Genomic DNA, 13,027 nt, shown 5'->3' with positions numbered 1-13,027 from the left:
AGAGAGAGAGAGAGAGAGATGTATATGTATACATATGTGTAGATGTATATATATAGATGTACATGTAATATGTACACATATATACATATATATACATGCATACAGATATCTATACATATATACACCCATCACACACGTACACATGCACACAAACACACACATTAGTCATTTGTTTTCTTATCCAAAACTACGTCAAAAGTACTGAACGGATCTTTATGAAATTTGGAAATTATATTCTATGCATAACGGCCATATATTTTTGATGTTGATGAAATTTTAACCCGAACATAACAGATGAGCATTATTTGTAATTCAACGGTACAACAGTGTAAGACTACCCTTTCAGATATACTTACATTGTGATTTCTGCATATATGTGTATATATATATGTATATGTCAATGTTGATATGCGAAACATGTAAAGACCAGGATAATATAAAAATAGCATGGTATATATTCCCAAGGCACACTGACAATCCTTTGTCACTTTCCATAAGAACTGCAGTAAACTAATGATTGACTAATTGGAAAACCTAATTAAGAATGCTGTTGTTCACGAAATGTGATATAAAATATTAACTCTTTTGTTACCATATTTCTATTGAAATGCACCGCCTTTGTTTCAATCAGTTTTGAAAATAATAAAGACCTTAATGAAATAATTTTGTCATTATTAAACTGGTATTGGGAAAACAAGTTAACATGGAAGTTCTGATAAGGTTTCAGTTGAGATGGTTTTCAAAGAGGATGCCTGTAGCATAGAACTATGAGTGGTCTCATGCAGGTTGGTATCAAAAGGGTCAAGTACAACTACTATCACTGCTACTAGCATATCTGTGTGGTTGAAAAATTTGCTTCCCAGCCACATGGTTTCAGGTTCTATCCCACTTTATTATCTATAGCCCTGAGCTGACCAAAGCCTTGTGAGTGTATGGGAGCTGAAAGCAACATGTTGTGTGTATTAGTATCTCTTTGTTTTGACATTGCATGATAGTTGTGAATTAGCATGGCTATCATATGAGCATGTCCTTCACTTTCAATCTTCTATGAAAGCATGTCTGGCAGTGGGGAAATATTACCATGCTTGGAAGCAGGTGATGGTTTGCTGCACAAAGGACATCTACCTCAATGAATTCCATCTGACTCGTGCTGACATGGAAAAGAAGGAAGTAATAACAAGCATCAGTTATTTTAAATTGGTTCTAATAATAAAGTGGGGGCATCTCACAGATATCATGCGGCTGGACTGATAACCTATTCTGTGAAGCAGTAGCAGATCCTCTGTGTGGTTGTTCAAAACAACATTCAAATCTTCCCCAAATCATGCTTCACAAGGTACATTAGATAATGCTGGTCCTTAAATACAAAATGACATGTTTATATTGTATGAATGAATATATGCCCTGTTTAATCAAATCTTACTAAGTGTTAAATTTCAATAGCAATTACACATATTCAATCTTCACATCTATGCACATGTACACACACCTTACTTGTATATCCCTACAGGAACCTGCAAGCTATTTGTGGCAGCTGTTTGATCATTATTTTTCACACACGCACGCACGCACGCACACACACACACACACTCTACTGCTATCAGTAATAGCTGCTGTTCATGTTGGCTGTTTGGCTGCTTGTGTTTTTAGTTATCCATACCTTGCCTAGGCTATTATAACACATTTGAGACACACACACACACACACGCACGCACGCAAATTAGGTGTTTCCCAGTATTTAAAAAAACGTAATAAATAGGTGAGAATAGCATAGCATTTACTTTATATATTTAAGAGGCTTTGTTATTTTTTATGTGCTAGAAATAGCCAATCTCTCCTTGTGTACATATGTATATAGCAGTATAGGAACATACTAGGACTGTTGTGATTGTATGCTGACACTGCATTTTTGTTGTTGTTCATAAACTAAGCCATATGGTAGCCTAAAACTACTGGCAGTTGTATCTGGGAAATATTTAAATTAGTATTTCTGTAACAGTTTCTTAAAAAGGGTCCAGGAAGGTGTAACATTCATGCCTTTCCCAAGGGCATTAAGATGAGTGAATTGTAAACGTATTTGCTCATCTACGGGTGGTGGTAGTGGTAGTAGTAGTAGTAGTAGAACTACTTAAATTTGTGTCTGTAGGCTATCCCATTAATGGAGTGAGAAAGTAGTTATGGCACTTGTACCCCTGGGGGAAGGTATTGAAGACAGGCGAAAATTTAACCAGGGCCGTTGGAAAGATATTGATCGATTTAAGATGGATTTACTTGATTCATATTTATTTTATCAATTATTAACCCTTATAAAGGCAAAGTTGATCCCTTAGTAATCATGGCTTCTTTTGACCAGGTCAGTATTTGTAATGGAAGGGTTCAGTTGATGTAATTTATTACCATTGGTGGTACTTATTTTGATGTTATTTAAACTAAAAGCTTAAAGGGCATAGGACAGTACTGTCAGTTTAGCATTTTCCCCTAATTTGCAGGTGTACTATTGGAGATAATACTTGGTGAATAGACAGTCATTAAGTGTGCTGGATAGAAATCTTTGTGGTATTTGTTCTGACCGTATGTGCTCAGAGTTCAAATCCCTCTAGGGTCAACTTTGCCTTTCGTCCTTTCAGAATTGAAAAAAAAAAAAAAAAAAAAAGTACATTAATCTGGGGTAGTGAATTGACAGAACTGTGAGAATGTCAGGTTGAGTACCTTGTGGTATTTGTTCTGGGTTAAAATTCTACCCCATGACTTACTTGGGTAATAGGTTGCCTTGTTTAACACCACCACCAAGCACCTTGGTTGGCTTTGGCAAAGCCCACCATTTCGTAAGCTTCTAAGCATTCAAGCCAAGTCTATGGTTTGAGAGTACATTCCTCCCTCACCCCCACTCACCAGTCTCAAAGACCTTATATTCCTACGTGTCTTATATATATATATATATATATATATATATATAAATAAAACATCTTGCCCAAGGTCAAAACAAAATCTCTTGCAGCTAAACACAAACATGTATGAAACTTAGTGCCAGGTGTTGTCTTAATCATTACATCATTGCGTCAATTCATAGCAATAATTGATTTATGACTAGGCAGAAAATAGTTTTGCATGTGGAGAGTGGCTGAGTTGGCCTTAGTTTATTACTAGTATATTTATCAATTCTGATCTGTCACCATCATCAGCAGCAGCAGCATCTTTTAACGTTCACTTATCCTTGCTGGCATGGGTCAGATGGATTTTTCTGGTTGCCAGCTCTGAACCTGTTTCCAAGCAAGGTAATATTCCCCAGCCCCACCAACCTGACAGGTTTTTACAGAAGGTAAGCAAAGAACGCTGCTTGCACCATAGTGTCATTTCTTTGCAACTATCACATGGAGCAGTAACACACACACACATGTGCAATGGGCATCTTGGTTTCCATCTACCAAATTCATTCACAAGGCTTTGGTCAGCAGGGAGCTATAGTAAGAGACACTCGCCCAAGGTGCCAAAACCAAAAACCCATGCAAAGAAGCAATTTCTTACTACACAGCTATAGCTGTGCCGCTAATAAATATCAGTAATGTAGAATTGATTTCATTTTAGAATGAAGGTAGTTGTTGGTCGAGTTGGTCCTAATAAAAATACATGCATGTAAAAATATCTGTGTAAACAGGAACTTGTTTTACATGTCATATTTGTTTGATTTATATTTTCTGCCTGCAGATTGCTTTATTGGTGTGTTAAAATGATCAAACTAAAGTAGTTCTGTCGAAACAGTTGTTTTGGTGGTGTTTGGATATTAAAGAAAAATTGTATGCTGTATTCATAACACTAGCTATGTCTCAGTGGCACTTCCATAATCATTGTTTTAATGTTTTTTGGTTTTTGTTTTCTTACTTTTCAACACTGTGTGTCTATTGTAATGCATATTTTTCCATCCATACAATTCTTCATGATCAGAATCCTGAAATATTATATCCTCACATTTTGCTCTGCCTGGGTTACCTCATATCGCCAATATATGCATCATGCTTATGCATTGCATGTATGCATAATATACTCCTCTTTCTTGTAACATCCCCCTTGCTAGTTAACTCTTTCTTGAATCTCAAAGATCCAAAGGAATTTGATCAATATTAGGTTTCAGTTAGGCTATGTAACTCAAGAAGAATTCTCCCCTTATACAAAACAGCTGAATGATCTGAGATAACATAAAATTTCAGTACCTTACCCAGAGCAAAGTATATGGCAGCTGGTCTGACTACTTCATCGGTAATCCAGCATTATGTTCCTTATACAGTAGAGCCATTGCAGCCATAGTGTGTGTTTTGGTATTTTAACAACAAGGACTTTTGGTTGTGGCACTCTGCTTTTCCATGCTGGCATGGGTTAGATGAGATTACTTCTTGAAGCAGTACTCCATGGCTGGATGTCCCTTTGTTTTGATATTAGCATTTCCCCTTCCCTGTAAGGTATTTTTTCTACTGGTTTTTACATGTACAAACTATTGGACATAAATGTCACTGGTTTCATTGTTTCACACATACATACATATCTATCCTCCCTTCTCTTTCTGTATGTGTTTCTGTGTAACAGATTTCCTTTTAGTTTTTTATTTACTGAATACCACTAACAATGCATTGGCCAACTTGCAAAGAAGACACCCAAGGTGTCACGTAGAATTAAACTTGAAACCATATGGTTGTGAAGCAATCTTTTAGACCACTCAATCATACTTGCTCTTGTATATACTCTTAGGATATAAATATATAACAGGTGCCCTGCTGATAGACTTTCTTTTTTCATGTATTTTCTTAGTATGCTGATAGAAACATCGATAGTGGGAAGCCATCAGCTGTTTTTGTATTTAGTCCACTTTTATTTTCCTTTGTATCATATACTTTTGTGATAGGCATAGTTTTAATTTGTATTTCATCAGCTGTTAGCATGTGAGTTTTTATATACATTTTGAAATCCTTCGTGTTTTTGTTTCATTAAAAAATACCATGTTCCTAGCCATTTTGCACAAATATTTTATATAGTCTTCAATATGGTGTGTGTTTTGTGTTATAGTCCCAGGTCAGTTCTAATTAAACAGTTGTGATCTTATATTTTCATTCAGCCACAGTATATTTGAGACTACATTTACCTTCCTCTTTTTATATTTTTTTAGAGCAGTGTTAGGACAGTAGGCTGTAGTCTTGGGGATATTTAGCTATTTCTAACATGTTTGATTACTGTGCAGGTGATACCTTGTTTGTTGCCTTATTTAGGCCCCCTTAGGCAGGGCTGACCATGGTTATTTGTATATGGTTTCAGGTGTACCTATGTTGTAGCCTTCTGTGAGCCTTCTTTGCTTACTGCAATGTCTGTCAGTTTCTGTTACCCTAACTTGAGGTGTTGGTGGAACGTGTTTCTACTTCATGTTGTTAGCTGCAACAGCCTTTCAGCAATTCGTGTTCATGTCAAAAATCTTTGTGCCTCTCTTGTAGAAATCTTTATAATGGAGATGGGTCAGCCTGTTACTCTTCTTCCAGTCACTACCTCTCCATAGAATATACCTGCAAGTGTTGATGGCATCTCTGATGTGCTGCCTTTAACACTGTAACTGTGCTTTTCATGTTTTTATGGATGTATTTAATCAGCTGGTCATACATGGACCTTGTCTTAACTGGATCTACTGGATCACAGATTACAATGCTGTTGTTAATGTTTTTCCATGCCTAAAAAAAAAATGTTATGTTTGTGAAGATGTTTTGTTGTTAAAAATTTACTAAATTGTTTTTTTCTTTTTCCTTTTTTAGAAACAAAAGTTATTAAAATTACACAAGATAAGAAAGTAGATGTGCCCAAGGTAAGTGGGTTACTTTACTTCAGTGTAAAACTACTGTTAACTGGCTATCTATTGCAGGCTGAACCTCGATGATCCAAAACTTTTAGGACTAGACAATGCACCATCTCTGTACAGGGCACATCATTTCACTTTGTTTCAGTTCGCTCAGCTGAAAATGTATATTAACAGCATCCAAGTGTTAACTGCAACGGACTTGTTGCCCATTTGTCCTATAGGTGTGTGTATCTACCCTCATCATGGTAGAAGAATGAGCATCGACATTGTGCAAGTGATGTTAGTTTCCAGTCTTCCATGGAAAGCATATTTGTTCATGGTGAAATATCACCTTGCTTTGTAATAGGTGGAGATTGGCAACAGGAAAGGCATCCAATTATAGAAAATCTGCCTCAACAAAATTCTGTCTGAACCATGCAGCATTGAAAAATGGGTGTTAAATGATGACAATGGATGATGCAACCATGCAGAGACTCTCTCATTGGCTTGTGTTTGTTTGGTTCTGTTTTTTTTTTGCATATTTGTTATGTGGTGGGTTACGTTGGTAGTGATTAGTGTGTTTGCTTTTTTATATTCATTTTTCCAAGCTAGCGTGTGTTAGACCATCTTATTGAGGCATTGCTTTACAACTGGATGCCTTTTCTGTCGCTAACCACTACTTATTTTTCATGTAATGGAGCTCTTATTTTACACAGCAATGCTACTGATTTGCAACTCAGCAATTTTTTAGAAGTGTACAAATGTAAACATATGTGCACATTCACAAAATCACTTATGATATATGTATACTGTGGGCTTGTCGCAGCTTCCATCTACCAAGTCACCTCAAAAGTCTTTGGCCAACCTAGGCAATGGGACTAAACCTGAAAACATGCTGGGGTGCAAACTTCTTAACATCTTAGCTAATGCCTGCAACTATTCATAATACAATCTATTGTCTGGTCTGAAAGCTTGATTGAAATCACTTTAATTTAGCTGATTCTGCTGGTAGTATCACAACATCTCATTACATTTTTTTCAAAAAGGATAATTGTGGTAATGCTGGCCCACCACCTTCAAGGTCAAAAGAGGTTTAATCAATCTCATTTCTTGTAGATTGGTGTTATTTTAATGACCTAGGAAGGGGGAATTAATAAAAAAAAAGTCAACTTGGATAGGATTTGAACTTGGCCTGCAGCCAAATGCTGCGGAATATTTTGTTCATCCACTGATGTATGTTTGTACAGGTTTCAATCACCTGACTATGGCCGTGCTGGAGCACCACCCTTATTAATAGATATGTATATTTTGGAGATTTTCTTTTACCTTCTTACAAAGCTTTGGTGGAAGGCTAAATTGCTGGACTGATTACTAAAAGCCAATGTACTGTCTTCTTAAGCATCGAACTGAAGGTAGATCTTGTTCTCTTATTGTCAGGGTTAGGGGTGTTTGTGATGAAAAAATAACAAAAGAAACCTTGAATATAACCATCATGTTGATAAATAAAACAATATTTAAAGAGTTATCTTATTTAAAATAGCTCAATGGGAAACAGGGTTAAGAGAAATGATTGACTGAATTTCTACTGAATAACCAAAATGCTCTACCCCTTTTACATTTCTCTTTAATTCCATTACTTAGTAAGATTTATTTATTTATTTCCAGTCTCGCCTCACACCAACACTGGCAGCGACTACAGATATGGATGGTTCTAATGGCTTTCATGATGACAATTGGCCTGCTTTAAGTGAAGTAACTGATGTAAGTTGGGTTTTTTGTTGTTTTTCTTTTCTTTCTCCTCTTCAATGCTTTTCTTTTTTTTAATCTCTTGGTTCAAAATCTCATCCCCTATCTTTTGAGTGTAAACCTTTCCCAGCCTTGTACTTCTTTCCACCATTTTAGTCTGAATTTGTCATAATTGCTTCACCATCAGATTCATTAAATTATTATATTTGATAATAAATAAATAATTTACATGCCTGCATTATTGCAAAATGTAAAAAATCCTTCAAAATAATGCAGAATTTAAGCTACATCATTTATGACTTTATATATTCGTTATCGTTTTCTTTTGTATCATGCTATATATTCTATGTTTTATAGAATGATGCATTAAGGAGCTTTTTTATTTGAGTACTACCAGATTACTTGAATCCATACATTGTGACACATATAGTTTACTGTGTTCAGATAAGATAGCATTTTCTTAAATGTTTTACAGCTTCAAGTTACAAAAAAATCAGCACGATCCTCTAACAACACACACTCTCCTGTACCATCATCAAATGGCCAGAATGACTCTGGAGGAGATGACAGTGCCAAAGAGAATAAGGAGAATGGTGCAGTTGCAGAAGATGCAAATAAGGGCGCTAAAAAGAAAGGTTTGTACAACTGTTTTAACTGAAAGTCCCAATATAGGTAATTTACTTCATGATAATTCCAAATTTCTATTTCAAGTTGTTCCACCTAACGCCATTTTTTGTTTGCCCAGCTTTTCAACAATGAATTTTTAATCAAGGAAAAAAGAGGAAAAGGAATTGGATAATTTTATCTCTAATAAATGAATGAAAAAGTACAGCAGTGTTTGTGTGTGTGTATACACTCAAACACATACACAAGGAGTTGGTGAAAAGTTCCTGGTTTTGGGTAAAAGAAACAAATGGGAGGATCAGTTAATTGTGTTTTTCAACATATTCCCCTCTCAGATTGACACACTTATTGCAGTGGTCCTTCAGTTTTTGTAAGCTCTGTAAACGAACTCTGAAGGCTGGACCTCCAGCCAGGCTTTTGTGATACTACAAAAGCTAGGAACTTTTCTGCATCCTTTCGTATATATAGGAGTTAGACTAGGGCCAAATGAAAGACTGATGTAAGAACAAAGTTCCTAAAAGATGAGTTGGTAACTCTTGTGTCTATAAGGTTCTGAAGTTAGCTTACTACAAGCTTTATTCCATCATTCTGTTTTAACAAAAATATTTTTATGCAGGATGCCGACAGAAATGGGTTCCACTGGAAATAGAGCCACCCAAAGTTCACGGTAACAGACGCAGTCGTAGCCAAGGCCGCAGAGGAGGTGCATCAACTGCATCAATTCCTCGTAGACCGATGGGAGATAAGTTGAAAAAAACAGAACCTGGCTCCAAAGGTAAGCATTTGATATACTTACATATTTCTTTATTTTTATTATCTGAATGATTTAAAAATTCAGTAGGTATCTGGTTCAGTGTTTCAATTTAGAGCCTGTAAAATAAGTACCTTTTCAGAAACTGGACTTAGTTATTGTAAAAGGAAGCTATTTGTTGGTGTAATGCAGTTGGTAGTGTCTTTAGAAAGATATACTTCCACAAGACAGTCTTGATTTACAGTCAATGCAACTTAGGTTCTCACATTTAGCTTCCGGTCATCTCTAGTTGAATAGACCCTCTGTTTCAGTTGTGACCATACTGCTTTTCTTCTGGAGAATGTACCTGTAATTTTTTTTTTTTTTACTAAGACTATAACTGCTATTTCTAGCATGCCAGCCAACTGTGTCATGGCATCCTTCATTGTTAACAGCTTGAAGTGCTTGCATGCTTGTCACAATCTCCACTGATTAATTTTTAGAGCATATTAAGGAAATTTGATATTACAAATATTTTATTGACATATTCAGGGGAGAGGAGCATTCTTTATTATTATTATTATTAATGTTTTATACTTTTTTCAGTCCCAGAGTCTGGCAACTGGAGAGACGGTATGGCACCACTCAGCCCAAAAGAAATGCAAAGATCTTACCGTGGCGGACGTCGAGGAAGGGGCCGTGGTCGTGGTGCTGGCGGAAGTGGACGAGGACGTGGAAGGGGTTTGTGTTCTTCATCTATGTATGTGTGCATGCATGTATGTATGTGTGAGTGTGTTTATTAAATCATGCATCTTTTAATACCACAGAGAATCCATACTGTCACCTATCTCGTTCCATTATTTACCTAGTTTATAGGTGAATTCACACATTTCTGTGCCTCTCATGAAATGTTTTATTACCTTCAGGCTTTAATTTTTCCATTTCCTAAACGTTTCCTGTCCTCTGTTGATTTGATTTTAATCTATCATTGAACAAGAACTAGGAGATCTATTGACCGAGAGATCACAATGTTGACTGAATTGTCTTTCATTCAACTTTGCATGGAACTAAGCATAGACACCATGCTGTTGTTTATTTGCAGGTTAGCCCTGGTCAAGCAGACCTATTATCAAAAGTATTCAAGCTATGGCCATCATGTTTTCCAAAACCCAAGACCATGTTATGCAATGTGCTATTTTATACGCTGGGAGGGTAGATTTAAGGGTGACTTAGCTGCTAGTTTATACAGGTTGTGTGACCATGTAGAGCAGCTGTTCCCAAACATTTGGGTTGAGTCAATGTAAGGGTTGTGATGATAAAATTTTGTACTTGTGAAACATTTTATAAAACATCAAATGTTCGTAAATACATTCAAAGGCATATTTACTTAAAATTTTTTTTAAAAAAATACACATTCTCCCAAATAATCACATTAATTGTATTTAATTGGGATATTTTTAAGAAAGGTGGTGTCGTGGACAATTGTTGATTAATTAAACTGGGTCATAATGATAAAAGGTTGGGAATCATTGACATTGAGCTACTATTATTGGCTCTATGTTTCCTTGATTTTAGCTCTTATTTTTTTATTATATAGTCATTACTCTAATGTTTCTCCCTTTAACCCTTTCACTAGGGTTTTCTCTGCATGATCCTTACCAATATGATCCAACAGCCTATTTCAATGGGACCATGTACTATGGCATTCAGTCTTATGACAACGCACAAGTGAAAGAATTCATCAAAAGTCAAATGTAAGTTCTTTCCATTTCCTTTTTCATCTACTTTACTTCTAAATTATTATTTAACCCTTTATTGTTTAAACCAGCCATATCTGGGCCAAATATTATTCTACCTGTTTTCTCTTAAAACTAGACAGATATGGTCTTTCATAGCTACCTTACAGTGTCATTTTAAAAATAAACAACCACATCATTGAAATCTCAAACCCATGAAATAATTCTGATTAATTTAAAATAGTGTGAATACATAAGCTTTACATTTAACAGAATAATTTGAATGTTAAAGGATTAATATTTTCTCCCCAATCCATTGCTTTCGACTTGGAATCTGTGTTACATTAATTATAATGGAATATTGACCGAAGATTCAACCAAGTGTTTTGTGTTACACTGTTTATATTATAATATTGACTGAAGAATTCATAACCTTTAAAATAGGTGTTAGTAACTGATTATAATTATTGACTGTCTGCACAAGCAAGTATTAGTCTGGAAAAGGATACTGAATTGTGTGTGCTGTTATGCCATGAAATGAAATAGACGTTTTAGTCAGATTTTTGTCAGAGTTATAATTTTGGAATTACCATGATACAAGCATGTGTGTATCTATCTGGAAGACTGATGTTAAATGATGATATATATATATATATCTTTGTATTTCTATTTTGCATCTTTTTTATTTTCAGAGAGTACTATTTGTCAGAAGATAACTTGAACCGGGATTATTTCCTACGGCAGAACATGGATCAGGACGGATGGATTCCTTTAACGCTCATCTCAACGTTCCGGCGAATTGCCAACGCCACTAAAGTTATGGATGTTATTATTGAGGTATGTTTCGAATTTGCTTCCTGTCTGATAATTCAGTGAAGGTGGAAAGTTTAGATCCGATTAGTTCTGATTCTGATAATATCAATGTGACATTTTGATAAAGGCCTGGAGTTTAGTATTTTAGGCCAGTAATTAATCAACTCCATTGTGGATTTAAAAAAAGTTAATTGCCGGCTCCAAGTCAAAAACTATCCATCAGCTTCAGCTACAACTCAGAAGTAAATTTGGTGGGATGTAAAATTTAATTTTGTTTAAATATTACCTTACAAAGAAATATTAGCCAATAGTCAGCTAGGATATATAACAGATATGTAGTACAGAAATATTGTGCTCATTATTGGGTTTCCACTGTCTTTGAGGAGTCACTTTAAAGCAAGTGAGCCCCAAAAGGTAAAATACCATAAAATATTGGAATTTACCAAAACCTTTGACAAAAACTACAAAATGCAAATAAATCAGTGCACACTACTTGTATGCATAAATATGCACACACATAAATAAATCACTAATTTCATTATGTAGAATTTGTCATTTACCTTACAGGTAAATAAAATGGGGCGGAGGGATGAAAATTAAGACATTTAAAAAAAATTATTTATAAATTCAAATTATTTCTTTGATTGAAAGTTGTATAATTTTGCCCAGTGGGAGCTTTTCTTTCCTAATGTAGGTTTTTTTGGCCGTTATTTCCCCCCAATGTAAGATTGGACTGAATTTAGGAAGGATATTTCTCTGGCAAGTTTCTTCTGTTTCCCCACAACAGTTATTTGTGAGATTAATAATTTGCTCTCGCATTGCAACATATGCTCAGAACTGCAAACAGTTGCATTGCTTTTGAGAGTTGCTGTTATTATTTCTTCAGTTATTTATATAAATAATTTTTAATTCCGTCATCTTTTCCTTACTACAGGCACTTCAAGACAGTGATTCAGTTGAATACTCTGTAGATTTGAATGCTGTTCGACCTAAAGAAGGTCCGTCAAAATGGCCTGTCTCGGCACCAGTTTTGCCTCCCAAAAGTAACCTTCACCCAGATGTTCCAGAATTTATTCCAGGCCAAACTTATGCATTCCCTGAACGCAGTATGTTGATTTTCTTTAAAAAAATTCTTTCAGGCTGCTTTGCAGCTGCTTTTGTGCTTTCTCTGAGTTCAAACCTACCAGAATCTCTCTCCTTCTCCTATTCATTTCTTACTCTCATTTTATTAAAGACTAGCAGAAATACCCGGCGTTGCCCGGGTTAAAGAGAATAATGAAATCTAAAAACGCCGTCTAGACTACGCATCATCTTTATATATAGAGATGTATATACACACACGTATATATATATGTACATACTTTCTTGCTGTTGTGATTATAACACCTCGTTGTAAACAATGTTCCTTGTTTTCCCTTGTGGAGCATATAGAAATAGGTTTTTTTTGCTGCCCACTCTTGAGCAGCCAACATACAGTTGTCCATGTGAGAAGCAGGGCTCTTCCAAGAGAAGACCAGCTACAGACAGTGTTTGACCCTGAGATTTGTTTATGGACATGGCAAGAGTCAC

The 13,027-nt window shown here is 35.6% G+C and overlaps 1 protein-coding gene across 7 annotated transcripts in view; it reads left to right on the top strand.

Moving 5' to 3' along the window:
- LOC106881367 (la-related protein 1) overlaps positions 1 to 13,027 on the top strand; it is a 63,872-nt gene that overhangs the window by 31,305 nt on the left and 19,540 nt on the right. For 6 of the 7 annotated variants that reach the window (XM_014931726.2, XM_014931725.2, XM_014931728.2 and 3 more), the window contains exons 3-10: positions 5,787 to 5,836; positions 7,475 to 7,570; positions 8,031 to 8,190; positions 8,796 to 8,954; positions 9,516 to 9,650; positions 10,546 to 10,663; positions 11,338 to 11,482; positions 12,393 to 12,564. In XM_014931726.2, coding sequence (XP_014787212.1) covers positions 5,787 to 5,836; positions 7,475 to 7,570; positions 8,031 to 8,190; positions 8,796 to 8,954; positions 9,516 to 9,650; positions 10,546 to 10,663; positions 11,338 to 11,482; positions 12,393 to 12,564 — 1,035 coding nt within the window. The remainder of the gene's footprint in view (positions 1 to 5,786; positions 5,837 to 7,474; positions 7,571 to 8,030; positions 8,191 to 8,795; positions 8,955 to 9,515; positions 9,651 to 10,545; positions 10,664 to 11,337; positions 11,483 to 12,392; positions 12,565 to 13,027) is intronic. The other variant, XM_014931727.2, reaches the window with a different exon arrangement.

The sequence above is a fragment of the Octopus bimaculoides genome, chromosome 7, assembly GCF_001194135.2.
Source record: "Octopus bimaculoides isolate UCB-OBI-ISO-001 chromosome 7, ASM119413v2, whole genome shotgun sequence".
Lineage (NCBI taxonomy): Eukaryota > Metazoa > Mollusca > Cephalopoda > Octopoda > Octopodidae > Octopus > Octopus bimaculoides.
Note: the sequence above shows the minus strand (reverse complement) of the source record. Positions and strands in the feature narration are given on the sequence as shown.